General features: G+C 36.4%; 1 protein-coding gene across 1 annotated transcript in view; it reads right to left on the bottom strand.

Moving 5' to 3' along the window:
* Positions 1-298: 298 nt before the first annotated feature.
* Positions 299-15695, bottom strand: part of LOC126937935 (contactin-associated protein-like 3) — a 235546-nt gene continuing 220149 nt past the window's right edge. The window contains exons 19-24 of the mRNA XM_050761826.1: positions 11612-11836; positions 9916-10049; positions 8920-9007; positions 5983-6213; positions 5677-5748; positions 299-1939 (exon numbers count right to left, since the gene is read on the bottom strand). Coding sequence (XP_050617783.1) covers positions 1818-1939; positions 5677-5748; positions 5983-6213; positions 8920-9007; positions 9916-10049; positions 11612-11836 — 872 coding nt within the window. The 3' untranslated portion in view covers positions 299-1817. The remainder of the gene's footprint in view (positions 1940-5676; positions 5749-5982; positions 6214-8919; positions 9008-9915; positions 10050-11611; positions 11837-15695) is intronic.

Below are 15695 nucleotides of genomic sequence, written 5' to 3'. Positions count from 1 at the left end.
AATATAATTTGATGCATCCGTTTTGCTGTCTTGCAAAAAGTGCAGTGAGCAATGGGCTGTCTGTACTTTCAATACAGATGTAGTATTCTGAGAAGAGATGATTTGTTAAGAGCGGATTTAAGACAGAGAGTGTATTCATTCTTTCAAAAACAACAAAAATGAGAAGATGGAAATTCATTTATGTTATAGTAATGCTGAATCAGTATATTTTCAACTTGCCCTGATGTGGAAGAAATATACCATCTCATTAGTCCCTGGTAGGCAGGTGGTATGTGGAATATGAAGACCGTAGCATCATTGCTTTTATATAATTGGTTTATTGAATCCAAATGGTGGTTCCATGCATTATCAAATAACCACTGCTTCAATATTAGTCCTTGGAACTGTCTCCATAACGTTAATTCCAATCCTTTGCTGTCTTAGTGTGTATGTAAACCTTAATGAGACATGTTCCAGTTAATAGCATATATTCAACTTTGGGTAATCTATGGAAATTTGGCCCCATGGTCATAAACCTGTGATCAGAATGGCAGATTTAATAAGCATCATATAAATGCTAACTTTTCTTGGAGTGAACAGCTTTCAGTTTACATTCCAAAAGCGATTAGATGAGATGATAATACACAATGATATTTATACCTAGAGCAGTTCAAAATTTAGAAAAGGAATTAGTGATCTTCAGTTATTTTTTTTTTAATAAATTGAAAAGATGTTCTGTAAAACATAATAGAGTCACAGGAAATTAAAGGCGTATCAGTAACAACTTTTAGAAAAAGAGGAATGATAGAGAAAAACAGCTATGACTTCTCAATATTTTGGGGAAATAAGTTTAGGATGATGTTTCATTCAGGTATTAATGACACAAATAAAGGATAACTCTGTGTAAGAAGTAGTGTTTATATCTGGTTGTAAATTTAGTTAAAAACATAATCACAATTTACAAAAACTGTAATTACAAATTACAAAGAAAAATAGGCAGACAATCTTGTATTGACATCCTCTTGCATCTTGTTACCTACCAATTTTCTGTTCCATTACAAAATTCAATACTAAAATTTCATAGCTAACATTCAATATTAATTTCAACATTAAAATTTATCAAAATGATTAAAAACAGTCAATTAGAAAAAGCAATACACCAAAAATAATGGTAGTATTTCCAGGCTTCTACTGTGTTGTATTAACCATCATATGGGGGAAGAAAAAGGCTGTAAATTTTGGGTAGGCCACTTGGCTCTGGATTCCAGGACTATGGAAAAGCCAGTGAAGGTAAACTAAGAAGCATTTCCTGTTTTATAAACATCAGCAGAGGACCAAAAAAAGGGATCCCAGATATGTTTTCAAGTAACAAAAAGCATTTTACAAATGCATTTTACATTAACAAAGTGCAATTTTGTCTTTTACATCTGAACAAAAGTTCTGTCATTTTTAAAAAATAAAGTAGGGTCACAGCTTTATAATCATTTTCTCACCTAAAACCCCACGATTATTAACACAGATCAAACTGCAGTTTTGGAAGAGAGTCTTTGACTGGGGAAGCTACTGAACAGTGATGAATGGCCACGCCTAATTCACCGTCCGGAAATTGACGGAGGACTGTGTTTCCCGGAGGGAGAAAGGGGCCTCCCAGAGGCTCTGAGGCTGCAGGTCTTCAGCCAGGTGATAGCACTGCACCCACTGTGTGCACCCTGATGGCAACAGCAGGCAAGTCCACAGTCGCGGTGACAGAGACAGCCACAGCTGCCAATCAGAAGACTCACTCTTTCTGGCTTCCATGGACTGTGTTTTGCACATAGAGCTCACTGTTTAGAGCTGTCTTAGCACTCTTCTTTTTTTGAGACTTTTGACTCATTTTCTTTGCGTAACTTTCTCTGTTGATAGATGCGTATGGCTATGGCAGTGACGCAAAGCAAAATAAATATCACAACTGCTATCACGCCTAGGGAGGGAAAAGAAAAAACATCACAATTTTTTTCTTTTTCTTTTTTCTTTTTGGAGAGAGGGTCTCACTGTGTCACCCACACTGGAGTGCAGCGGCATAGCTAACTGTAGCCTCGACCCTCCCAAGTAGCTGAGACTATAGGCCGCTTCACCACGTTCAGCTACTTTTTTTTTTTTTTAAACAATTATTCTTTGTAGAGATGGGGTGTTGTAGAGATGCTATGTTGCCCGGGCTGGTCTCAAACTCCTGGGCTAAAGTGATCCTCTCACCTTGGCCTCCCAAATTGTTGGGATTACAAGTGTGAGTTACCGTGCCTGGCCTCAATGTCAGAATATAAATGGTGATTTTTGCTCCAATCAGAGGCTTTGAAGACATCATTGCTTTTTAAGTTTGGTTAAAATAAACCAACCATCTATTATATTATAAACTGAAAACATCAAAACTCAGAAATGCTAACGCCAAGTAATTTTATGACATTTAGCATACTTCTGAGCTACTGTGACTTTTGGATGTGGCTGTGTTAGGCTTTTCCCCTATAGGTATATGATGATTGGGTTTCAGATAATGCTTTCAGATTTAAAAGAAGACATACATGTCTCTAAGATCACGTGCATCCTTCAGTTAACAAGTGGGAAATTTTAAATCATTTAAAAAGTATAGCGTGTTTAGCATCATCATAGATCATTAAATGTTATTGTTAGTACAGTGAAATGGGTACATTTTAATAAAATTGTTTTCAAATACTTTTATGATGCTATACTTTTGAAACGCAGTAGTGTAGCATATAGGTAATCAATCCCTATTACCAAAAATAATGGAGGCAGATTTATTATTATTTTTTTACCTGGAATGTGGATTATTTGAAACAGGAGGGTGAAATGTTTTAAAATATTGAATCCATTAGCAGTGCCCATGATTCTCGACTCTAGCTGCACACTAAGTCAGTAAATCAGAATAAATGAATGGAAGGCCTGGATATCAGTATCTTTACAAATTGTTTCAGGCTTTAATTCAGAGCCAGAGTGCTAAAGCGTGAAGCCATGCCACAGAATGCTGTTTACTGAAGCAATCATATTAGTGACAAATGAAAGTAAAATCTATGCTAAAAGAAATAAATACATATAAAGACAAGCTTCTGAAGTAATCAGAATATGTCACCCCCAAATATGCCTTTTTGACAAATATTTTGAGGTAAAGGCAATTAAGAAGCAGCCAATGGAGGAAGAGCTCTCTAGATCCGCCCCTCCTTTCACCTAAAGACAGGATGTAAATTCTCTTTTACCGGAGACCATTCTTACCAGCTCAGGGATGTCAGCAGAAGCATGTACAAACACACTTACTCCATTAGTTTCTTCCCATATATTTATCTTCCCATGGTTTCTCGCCTTTGGAAGCCTAAAATTGCTTTCCATTGTCCTGTCATTTCTCCACGAATGTATTGTTGAAGATGAGCCAGAGTTCTAAGCCACCGCGCTTTGATTTTCACTGAGATTTCTCCCACATGCTGTGGGCTGCATGCCTTAGTAAACTTGCTTGTTTTTCTCTTGTTAATCAGAGGTCTGTCCCAACTACAAACTTATGAGTGATGAGGAGAAATTATATTTCCTCCCCCATGCTTTTACTGCCTACATAGTACATTTAAAGTACTTCACAAAAATATTAATTTATACCTTCAGCCAGTCCATATTAGAAAATGCAAACTGCCTTTGGGAAAGCCCAGGGGAAGCCTTCCAGACTCCTTTTCATCCCCTCCTTCAGAAACCAAGTAAGAATTTATCAGGGGAAGGGAACACTGCTAAGATGTTTCTCTACATTTACTCAGTCAATCTTGCCAGTGATACTTGACCACAAGCAATATAATACAATTCCAAAGATAAGGCTGGTTCTATTATCAACTTGCCCATTTCCTTATCACCAAAAGCTGGGCACTATCCCTGACATTGTGTAAATGTCTGTAGGCCTTGGAAACCTAGTCTGAAAATGTTCGGCATGTTGAAATTGCATTTGCATTGCAATGAAAAAAATCTCCTAAAAAAGGCAGGATTGAGTTAGGATTGGATTGTATTTAAAATTGAACACGCAAGTATACCTTTTAGATATGCATTATTGACCACATTCCCACTGGAAACTTTAAAAACAGTTTTTGTTCACCAGGTCATGTATTTTTAATTTACACCTTACTGATTTCTAAGAGAAAAAGAATTGAGATAGTGATGGAAATGTAAATATCCCCAACTCAAATTTAGTCAGAACTTTATTGTGTCGAAACTGTTTTCTGTCATTTTGGAGGAAACAAACACACCTAGCTTACTTTTGTATGTGTTATAGAGATTCTGCAGAATAAGAATACAATCAACATTGCAATAATTCGGCCGGGCATGGTGGCTCACACCTGTAATCCCAGCACTTTAGGAGGCTGAGGCAGGCAGATCACGAGGTCAGGAGATAGAGACCACCCTGGCTAACACGGTGAAACCCCGTCTCTACTAAAAATACAAAAAATTAGCCGGACGTGGTGGCGGGCACCTGTAGTCCTAGCTACTCGGGAGGCTGAGTCAGGAGAATGGCGTGAACCCGGGAGGTGGAGCTTACAGTGAGCCAAGATCACGCCACTGCACTCCAGCCTGGGCAACAAAGCAAGACTCCATCTCAAAAAAAAAAAAAAAAAACTTTCAATAATTCACTCATTAATTAACAAGGAAAGGTGAATGCTTATTTTTTGCACCAGTTCTAAATAAATTATATTTTAGAAAAAAAGTTTTCATTGCCTAAACATACTTTTAAACTGTGCTTAATTTTACTTTTCTTCAGTTAAAAATAACCACAAAACATTCTTAGCCTATTAGATTAGTTCTTTCCAAAGTATGATTAAAAGTGAAACATACAATGGCTACTGCTGTAAATGTCCTTAATGACAGGGAATTGTACACTTTAAAATAATAATGCATTTTAAATAATGTGTGCATTTAAAACTTCTTAAATAAGTGAAACATTGTTATGGGAGTATCTAAATCATGCCATTTGTCATTAAAGGAAAGTACCATGAAGTGTGTGCTCTGATAATTAGCTGAGGTTTCCATTGCTTTGAACACAATTACTTCAGGTCCGTCCAGCAGTTGCCATTACCTTGACAAATATCCCATATGTCCTAGGGAATACAGCTATTTTCAAATTCATTATTAGTTTTGTAACTGTTCTTCAAAAAAAATTGTTTCAGCAGAATTCTTACACATTGAGCATCCCCAGGGAAGCTGAAATCAGCAGATACTGCCTCAGAAAATCAACGAAGGCGGGGCACGGTGGCCATGCTTTTGCTCTCAGCACTTTGGGATGCTGAGATGGGCAGATCACTTGAGGCCAGGAGTTCGAGACCAGCACGGCCAATATGGAGAAACCCTGTCTCTACCAAAAACACAACAAATTCGCCAGGCACAGTGGCGCACACCTGTCATCCTAACTACTCGGGAGGCTGAGGCAGGAGAATCGCTTGAACCCGGGAGGCGGAGGTTGCAGGGAATGGCGATCTCGCCACTGCACTCCAGCCTGGGTGACAGCGGGAGACTCCTGTCTCAAATAGAAAAAAACAAAAAACAGAAAAGCACAAAGCAATACATAGCACCCCTGTGACCTCACCATTGAGCGTTGATTCTTACATATATTTCCCATTGTGCTAAGTAATGCATCAGTATCTAAAGCGATAATGACAAACAACACGTCATTCAGGGCCTTGTTACCTCCGATGACCGCAGAGCCTCTTCTGTCTGCATTAACCAAGGGCTCTCCCTCATCCGCTGCTCCAGAACCACCTACAACAGGGAAAGGGAGAAAGATATTTATTAGCTTGATTTAATCACGCCACAATTCACACATATCAACTTTTGTCAATTAAAAGTGAATTAAAATAAGAACATCACAAAAATGTATTTTAAAAAAGGAAAAAAGGGAGGATGACAGAGACAGAGAAAAGAAGGCTTTTGAGAAATTCACAAACATTTGAGAGAAGCGCAGTTTCGGGTGCGCTGGGGTGGAAGGCCACACACCTGCGCCCCCCGCGAGTCGGGGAGCCAGTTCCCGAGCCGGGGAGCCGGACGCCGCCCCCGCCGCGCAGCGGGTCACTGGGGCCACGTGGCCGCGCACGGTGACCCGGGAGGGGCCGCCGGGGCGCAGCGCCGCCTTCAGGGGAGCAGCGCGGCCAAAGCGCACCGCTGAGAGGCAGCCAGTGAAGCCGCTCGCCGCTGCCCTCCGTGTGTCCGGGTCCGTGCCGGCGGCCTCTGAGGACAGAAGGGGGACACACAGTTAGGGCGCAGCGGCGGAGATGGGGGCGCAGGGGCACCCCGCATTTGCAAGACAGCGACCCTCGAAAGTCCCTCCAAACCCCTTGATCCTTCACTCCAGGAGAGGTCACCCTGAATCTTTACTTTTGGCAACTATTTCCATTGTCAGGGTTATGATAACAGATTTGTTCAAGTCCAGATAGCTGGCTCTCTGCAAGTACCAGAACTTCGTAGGAAAGCAGTTACATGGCATACATTTAAGAAATCCTCTGCCATTTAATTTTTAAAATATAGCACTAAAATAAAATTTTAATGGGACTCAGCCAATAATCCCGAGATTACAGAAAAACGACTCTTGGAGGGCAGAGCTCTGCAAATCCTTTCTGGTTTTGCTTATTATATCATATTATAGTTGCTATTTTGTATGATGACTTTCATATTATCTAAATAAACTATCTTTTGTCATCAGATAATATCCCTCTTTATCTCATTTAAGATTCGATTATATTCCAATCTTAAATTCAATCTTATCTGAAAGTAGTGCTGCATTTCTTAAATTTATCAGCTGTTGCCTGCTGGTTTTTGGCAGGCCCCTTCATGTTCAATATTGTAAGAGCATTTAACTGTTATTTTTAAACGTTTGACAGAATTTAGTCCATTTGTCTTTAGAGTAATAACCACTATATCTGATTTTATTCTTTTTTATCTTACACTATTTACTTCGCATGATTGTTTCATCTTTTTTCCTTTTATTTTGCTGGTTTAATCAGTTTCCTTCTTATTTCCTGCTTTCCCTTTTGTGAGTTTCAGAGCTCAACTTCCCTAGCCCTCACAATCAAAATTATTCCTTTACACGGTTACATGAAAACAAGTTCCTCTTTTTCCAACTTTCCCCCACTCCCAATAGTGAGATGATCGATTGCACGGGTTCTTTCTCCCAACCCTCCCACCCCACCGCGGGGTCCCCACAACAGATCTTCCCTGAATGGGAGGCTTGGGAAATTCTTCTTTCTTTCTTCTCTCACTTTTACCTTTTTACCTTTCTTTCTTTGGTTTTACTCTAGTACAGTTAGATCCTGACCAGAATGACAATTTCTCTTACACTTATATTTTTCTGTTTCCAGTTCAAGCATCTTTACATAATTTATTTTTTTCCAAGAAAGAACTTTGACAGGATTGACGAAGACTCTCCCCATGACCAGATGTTGGTCAGGCTACTCTAAGCTCTCGGCTCAACCAGCCTGACCTTTGGTCTTTCATCGGCCAGCTTACCTAGAATCCTGCCAATCTGATTTTAACCCAAATCTCCCACTGTCAATATCTGATCACCCTCAATGTCTAATCACCACCTTTCTCATCCCTCTCCTCACCCGACAGGTGATATCTGACTACCCTGGCCTGGCTTCACCAAGAATCCTGGTAAGTCAGTTTGGCAAGAATTACTCTCTCTTATTTTGTAATTTTTCACTCAGACACCCCACCCCAGCCACTCTGTTGAAGTATCCATATATTGATAACTTAGAACAGGGTGTTTTGAGTAACTTTCTTTGTAAAATTAGTGGCTTCTCTATTAGCCAACTTGTTGGTCTATTTTACTGTAAGTTAAAGAAAGCACTTCCTATATAATTCCAAATTTAAATATAAAAGTGTACTTTTGGTATAATTACTAAATGATGTGAGAGTGGCAAAAAATTTATAGCAGAACCAATCCTAAAATATAGTTGTTCAAAGTATAAAGTGTTTTATTAATCTTTGATGATTATCTCTACCTCCAAGGACAGGCAAAATGAATATTTATAATTTTCTGAGATCAGTTGCTTCTTACTATATACTTCATTGCTGAATTTGAATGTAGATTTTTATACCATAAGTTACATGCCTTTGAATATACCATCCTTGAATGAAAACATTAACACCTTCAATTTCATGTTCTCCTTTTTTTGGAAGGAAACAAAGATGTATATAATAAATATTATTCTACTTTTTGATCCTCTTAATATTAAAGTGTAGTTCATTTTCTTAATTGATTTACATAAGATGGGTATTTTTCTTTAAAAAAGATTATTTTCCTCAGTTCCTTTATTAAAAATGTAAAGCTAACTGTGCTTTTACAACAGGTTATAAAAGACAGTATGATAGACAATTACTGTAACTTTCTACCTTGCATAATAGATATTTATGAATATGCCTCCCCATTCCCGTCAGATACTAGAGTCATAAAGGATGGAAACAACAGGTAAAGCAGGGCTTGAGACAGAATTAAAACTGTATTCATCTGCTGTAATAAGATAAACAGTTTTTTTCTCTTTTTTTCCACTCAAATGTAGTTTTAGCATTGAATGACGGTCTCTGGAGTTGATGTTGATTAATACATACATAATCTGTGAACTTAGTGTCAGCTTTGATAATATTTCACTTTTCAAGAAGGGTTAGAAAAATACCATGATTCATTATGCATGATTGCCAAGTGAGAGGTTAAGTGTGGAGGTATTTTTCCAGGAACGCCCTTGCACATCTCACAGGCAGCACTTACTCATGATTATATGTACACTCAGGCAAGAGTACAGTTTGCACCTTGATTGTCACTCACTGTGAAATTATTATTCAAGTAAGACAAGGAGCTTCTTTCAGCATGATGAATGCTGCCAGGGTTTGTGACATGACACTTGCGTTTTTTGGAAAAAAGCCCTTTCTTCTACTTACCTAAAACCTTTCCCAATATGAGAGATTTGACGGCGTTGAATTCTGTCCCTGAGGACAAGATGACTTGTTTCTTTGCACTCTGGTTAACCTATTAGATGTCCCATGAGAAGCAAACATCAACAGAAAGTACAATTTTAATGATAAGGAAGCAAAGGAAGATGAGGAAAGGAAAGATGAAAATAAATCACTTTTAAGTATCACTACAAAAGTTCAAGGAGCCACCTTCAAATAATTAACCATTTAGAAGGGGAAGCTATTTTATAGCAATTCCTATGATGCCATCAGCTACCACTGTATCTATGATCTACCCACTTGCTGGCTTTACTCTTCTTCATAATGGAAGGATCTATAATGGGCAGAGTCCATGAAAAAGATGGAAGCAGCTGTTTTAAACTTAAATACGTACTCATTCTGTGGAGAAAATTTCAAACATAAAACCAAGCATTGTTGTCCTCTGTGAAGATTAAAAGTATATTTTCCTTCCAATGCCGATGACAATGTGTAATTTACTTTGTCTGTTGTGACTCAGGTCTATTTTCTTACTTATTCCCATTTTAATGACTATGTTGTGTGCTTTTAAACCGTGTTTTTAAGTTGCTAAAGTATTTGTTCTTTTATAATCAGAATGAGGCAAGTTCCCACTGCAATATCAATGAATAGATTCCACCAGTAGTCACTATAATAAACTAGAAAACATTCCCCTACTGAGTAAAGTAAAACAAATAAAGATATTTTGATATTTTAAATAGTAAAATATTAGTAATACCTTTGACAGAATTATATTGCTAAACAAACAAAACAAAGCAATACAGAATAAACCACCACCTCCTCTCCCCCAGATCCTGGCCGTATTTGGCTTCTTTTTCTTGACTCACGGAAGAGCAGCACTGAATGGGTTGCTCTTTTATTAATATCTATTATCAAATTTTTGCATTAGATTACTTGTTCTCAAAATAATAATATTAGTCAGTCTGACTTTTGAATTTTTGGGATTACCTCTACCACGACCACTGCATCTTCTCTGTTAATTTTCACTTGGTGAAGTTGCCCATCAGCCATGTTTTTAAAATCAAAGGCAAATGCATCAGGATTTTGATGTCTATCTAGCTTGTACCTAATCTGCAAACTTCCTAAAAAGAAAAATAAATGGCATTTAAAATTAAAGTGGTATTTTATAAAACTCTTGATACAGATTCTAGAGCACTTTTATTATTATTTACTTACAGCACTTTTGAATCTATTTAGCATCAATTTAGATGCACCCAATAGTCATCTTTCCTGGAACAGTAATTACTTAAGTGCTATTCCAGTGCCAGACTCTGGGTCCAATGATGCTATTTTAAAAGTCAAGACTAAATGTGTTGTTAACAAGCAGTCCTCTCTTCATTTTTAAATGAAAAGGTTTAAATTATGCATATGAGCTCAGAACTCAGATCTAAATTCATTATGACTTTGATATTTATTTTATGAAATGATGAAACTCCATGCAACATTGTATCAACATTCAGTTCCTGTAATTATAACTTCTAATAAGACTCATTTTAATGTATTACTGATATGTGGATAAAGATTTTTTATAGCCAGAATTATTTTAAGTCTCCTGCCATAATCCAAAAATGAGGAAGAGAAAAGGTTTTGTCAGGAGACAAGGTTTCCAAAATATCTACATCATCTAATATTCATACCCCTCTCCTACACAGATGTACCCTCATTATCTATAATTCTCTTGCAGCTTATACTAAGATCCTGTCAATCAGATATATATATACACACACACACTTGAGGTGGAGTCTCTCTCTGTCACCTAGGCTGGAGTGCAGTGGTGCGATCTCAGCTCACTGCAAGCTTCACCTCCCTGGTTCACGCCATTCTCCTGCCTCAGCATCCCAAGTAGCTGGGACTACAGGCGCTCGTCACCACGCCTGGCTAATTTTTTGTATTTTTAGTAGAGACAGGGTTTCACAGTGTTAGCCAGGATGGTCTCGATCTCCTGACCTTGTGATCCGCCCGCCTTGGCCTCCCAAAGTGCTGGCATTACAGGCGTGAGCCACTGCGTCCGGCCTAATCAGAGATTTTGTAGATTTTTTTCTAGACATTAAATTTTTGTGCTGTGTATCTAACAAACTTAAAGCTTGGTCTTCTTGTTCAACTGTGAAAGCCTTGGAATGCCTCAATTACCACTGTTTGAGAGGCTGCCACTATACTTTTCTTCTATAAAAGTGATATAACTAGTTTTTCAGTCACTGATGAGATAGAGAACAGCTGTACTTATCTGTTGCTTAAAGGAATTGGCTTTTATATAGCTGTACTATAACATCCACATAAATGCTCCTCTATTATGCTTAGAATGAGGAGGGAATGTATGTCATGTATCTAGATAGCTTATTTCAAAATGAACTGCAAAACCAATTTGAGTCATCATGTACTATTAAAGGCATCCTATCAATAATAAGAATATAATGGCATATCAACTCCATAAAATTATCAAACATGTGAGAAAAGCATCTTAATTTAATCTTGAAATGCTAGCTTTCATAATAACCATTAAGGAAGGCACTGAAAAACCAAAGACATTGGAAGGCATGCAGTTTTCTTTCATCATTTGTAGTTTGAATGCTGAAAAGACCCATGCCATTACAGTCCTATTTTTCTAATTCAGGGTTCTCTTTTTCTTTACACAAAAGATATTCACCATTGTTGGCGAGGATAACTGAAAGGTATTCCTCATAGAAAGAGCTCACATACAGCAATAAGCTCGGAGTTTGTGTGGTTCGGAAGCTCAGCGTGATCATTTCTCTGGTCAATGTTACATCTCTGTGTAACGAAGAAACGAGGGAGGTGGAGTTTTCACTTAAAGTGTAATGTTCTTGAAAATGATATGTCATTGAGGAGCCAGTTTGAAAATATGCGGAAATCTCTGAAATGATAAATACATTTTTGTTATGTTAACAAAATGTAAGTCCAACAGTCTTGTGTTAAGTACGTTTAGAGAATGAGACCAAACCTTAAATATCCTGGGAGATAAAATAATAGTGAAATGCTTTCCTGTTTTATTTTTTATTTTTCACTTTAAAAATTTTTTTAAAAACTGCAGTTTGAAGAAAAAGTAGCAAACTCCAATATACTCATAACCCAGAATTGACTAATATTTAATAGAGATTTTATTTAATTCTCCAAATCATCATCTCATATTTACATATGATATATTCTCCAGAATAAATATATAATTTAAAGGTAACTTATCTCATCTTTGGGTTCCAATATTTTCCCAAATCATTCATTTTTAAACATCTTTATTCAGATATAATCCATATGCCATGTAATACACCCAATTACAGTGTAAAATTCTATGTCTTTTAGTATATTCGCAGGCATGTGCAAACATTGCCACGATCAATTTCAGAGTATTTTCACTCCTCCCGACCTTCTTATTCCCTCGTACAAAACCCTCCATATCCACTAGCATTCTCTGTTTCTCTCCAACATCCCAGCCTATGCAACTACTAATTTACTTTCTGTCTCTGCAGAGGTTCCTATTCGGGAGGTTTCATATCAGTGGAATCATATAATGTGTGGTCTTTTTAATCTGGCCTCTCACTTAGCATGATATTTTCAAGGTTCGTCCATCTTGTAGCATATATCAGAATTTTATTCCTTTTTATTGGTGAATAATATTTCATTGGATGTAAATAATAATGGATGTGCCACATTTTGTGGATCTATTTAACAGTTGATAGACATTTGGGTTGATTCTACTTTTTGACTATTATAAATAATGCTTCCGTGAAAATTCACATGTAAGTTTTTCTATGGACACGTTTTTATTTTTCTTAGGTATATATACCTAGGAGTAAAATTGTGTAATCTTATGATAACACCAACTTTAAAATTTTGAGGAACTGCCATATTTTTTCCAAAATAGCTATACCATTTTACATTCCAAACAGCAATTAGGAGGGTTTTAATATCTCCACATCCTCACCAACATTTGTTATTATCTTTCTTTTAAATTACAGCTACACTTGTCTGTGTGAAGAGGTAGTTCATTGTGACTTTGATTGTGTTTCTCTACTGGCTAATGTTGCCAACTATTTTTCCATGATTTTATTGGCCATTCACACATATTTGCTGAAGAAATATCTATTTATAAGCTTTACCTATTATTTAATTGGGTTAAATTTCTTTTTATTCAGTTTGTTTGTTTGTTTGTTTGAGATGGAGTCTTGCTCTGTCGCCCAGGTGGGAGTGCAGTGGCGCAATCTCAGCTCACTGCAAGCTCTGCCTCCTGGGTTCACGCCATTCTCCTGTCTCAGCCTCTCGACTAGCTGGGACTACAGGCGCCTGCCACCACGCCTGGCTAATTTGTTTTTTTAGTAGAGATGGCGTTTTCACTGTGTTAGCCAGGATAGTCTCCATCTCCTGACCTCATGATCTGCCCGCCTCGGCCTCCGAAAGTGCTGGGATTACAGGTGTGAGCCACCACACCCGGCTTCTTATTCAGTTGTAAAAGCTGTTAAAATAATTTGAATACTAGACCCTTTTAAGGTACGTGATTTGCAATAATTTCTTCCATTCTGTGGGTTATCTACTCTTTTGTTCTCCCATGTTTTAAGAGTTTTATAGTTTTAGTTCTTACATCGAGGTCTACTTGGCACATTTTTATGTATGTGTGAGATAGAAGCCTAATTTCATTCATTTGCATGTGCATGTATATTCAGTTGTCTCAGAGACTATTTCTTCCCATTGGGTTGTCCTGGCACTCTTGTAAAATCCATTGACCATAAACAGTGAGGTATCTATCTGGAATTTCAATTTTATCCCACTGAGCTATCTGTTTAGTCTTAGGCCAGTTATGTACTGCTTTGCAGTAAGTTTGGAAATTGGGAAGTGTGAATCTATCAAAATTCTTGTTTTTAAAGATTGTTTTGGCATTCTGCATCACTTAAATTTTCATATGAAATCAGCTTGTCAATTTTAGGAAAGAAGCCAGCTGGGATATTGATTGAAACTGTACTGAATCTATATGTTAATGTAGAGAACACTGATATTTTATTCATATTAATTATTCAACCCATGACATGAAATATCTCTCCATTTATTTATCCTTAATTTCTTTCCATGCTTTATAGTTTTCAGTGTTTTCCATTTCTTTTGTTAAATGTATTGCTATGCATGTTATTCTTTTTGATGCTACTGTAAATAAAATTCTTATTGATTTTATTTTCAGATGGTTCATAGCTAATGTATAGAAATACAATTCATTTTGTATATTGTTCCTGTATTCTGCAATTTTGCTGAACTTGGTTTTAGTTTTAATAGTTTTAAGTAGATTGTTTGGGATTTTTTTATATAAAAAAATCATATCATCTCAAATAGAGATAGTTTCATTTCCTTTCTAATTTGGATCTTTTTTTCTTTTTTCTTTTTTTTTCTTTTTTCATTTTCTTGCCTAATCGGCCTGGCCTGAACCTCTAGTACAATGCTGAATAGAAGTAGTGAGACATACATTCTTGTCTTGTTCTTGATCTTAGGAAAAAAACATTCAGTCTTTATAATCAAATATAATAATTTTAGCTATGAGTTTTTTAAAAATGCCATTTGTTAGATTGAGGAAGTTATCTTCTATAATTACTTTCTTGAATTTAAACAAAAATTCATGAAAGGATGTTGGATTTTATCAAATGACTTTTCTGCATCAGTAGAGATTTTCATGTGTTTCTGTCCTTTATTTCTTAGATATAGTGTATTATATTAATTGATTTTCAGCTGTTAAAACAACTTTCCATTTCTGGGATAATTTCCACTTTGTCTTGATGTATAGTCATTTTTATATGTGATTGGATTTGCTTTGGTAATATTCTGTTTAGGGTTTTCACATCTATCTGCTTAAATGATATTGGTCTATAGATTTAAAATATATATACTGATATATCTATGTCTGGCTTTGGTATTAGGGAAATACTGACCTTACAGAATAAGGTGAAAAATGCTCCTTTCTCTTTTATGTTTTGGAAGAGTTTTGAAGAATTAATACTTTTTATTTAAATACTTGATAGATTTTTAAATAGTCGATATATTCTGATAGTTGATAGCATCAATTGTTTGAAACCATCTGGACCTGGGCTTTACTTTGTGTGGTATTTTAATATTATTAAGACATTCCTTTTATTGTTACAGGCCTATTTATATTTTCTCCTCCTTCTTGAAAGAGAAGTAGTAGTTTGCATTAATTTTGTAGTTAGTGTCATCCTAGAAATTTGTCCATTTTATCTAAGTTATGTAATTTTTTTTCAACATAGTTGTTTATATTCCCTTGCAATCCATGTTATTTCTGTAAGGTTGGTAGTAATATCACTCTTTCATATGTCTTTCTAGTAATCTGAATCATCTCTTTTATTCTTGGTCAGTTGTACTAAAGGTTTGCCAATTTTGTTAATAATTTTAAAGGACTGACTTTTGGTTTGGTTAATTTTTTTCTGTCACTTTTATATTATCCATTTGAGAAATTTCTCTTGTTTTACTTACTATTTCCTGCTTCCTCCTTACATTAGATTTAGTTTGCTCTTCTTTTTTCAGTGTCTTACAGTGGCAGGTCAGGTTTTTTTTTTGGGAACCATTTTTCTTTTTAAATATTGATGTTTACAGCTTTAAAATTCCCTCTAAACCCTGCTTTAGCTGTGTTACTATATGTTTTAGAAATGTTGTATTTTTGCTTTCATTTATCTCAAAGCCTTTTCTAATTTCCCTTTTGATTTTGGAGTGTATAATTTCCACAT

The sequence above is a fragment of the Macaca thibetana genome, chromosome 15, assembly GCF_024542745.1.
Source record: "Macaca thibetana thibetana isolate TM-01 chromosome 15, ASM2454274v1, whole genome shotgun sequence".
In the NCBI taxonomy this organism is placed as follows: Eukaryota; Metazoa; Chordata; class Mammalia; order Primates; family Cercopithecidae; genus Macaca; species Macaca thibetana.
Note: the sequence above shows the minus strand (reverse complement) of the source record. Positions and strands in the feature narration are given on the sequence as shown.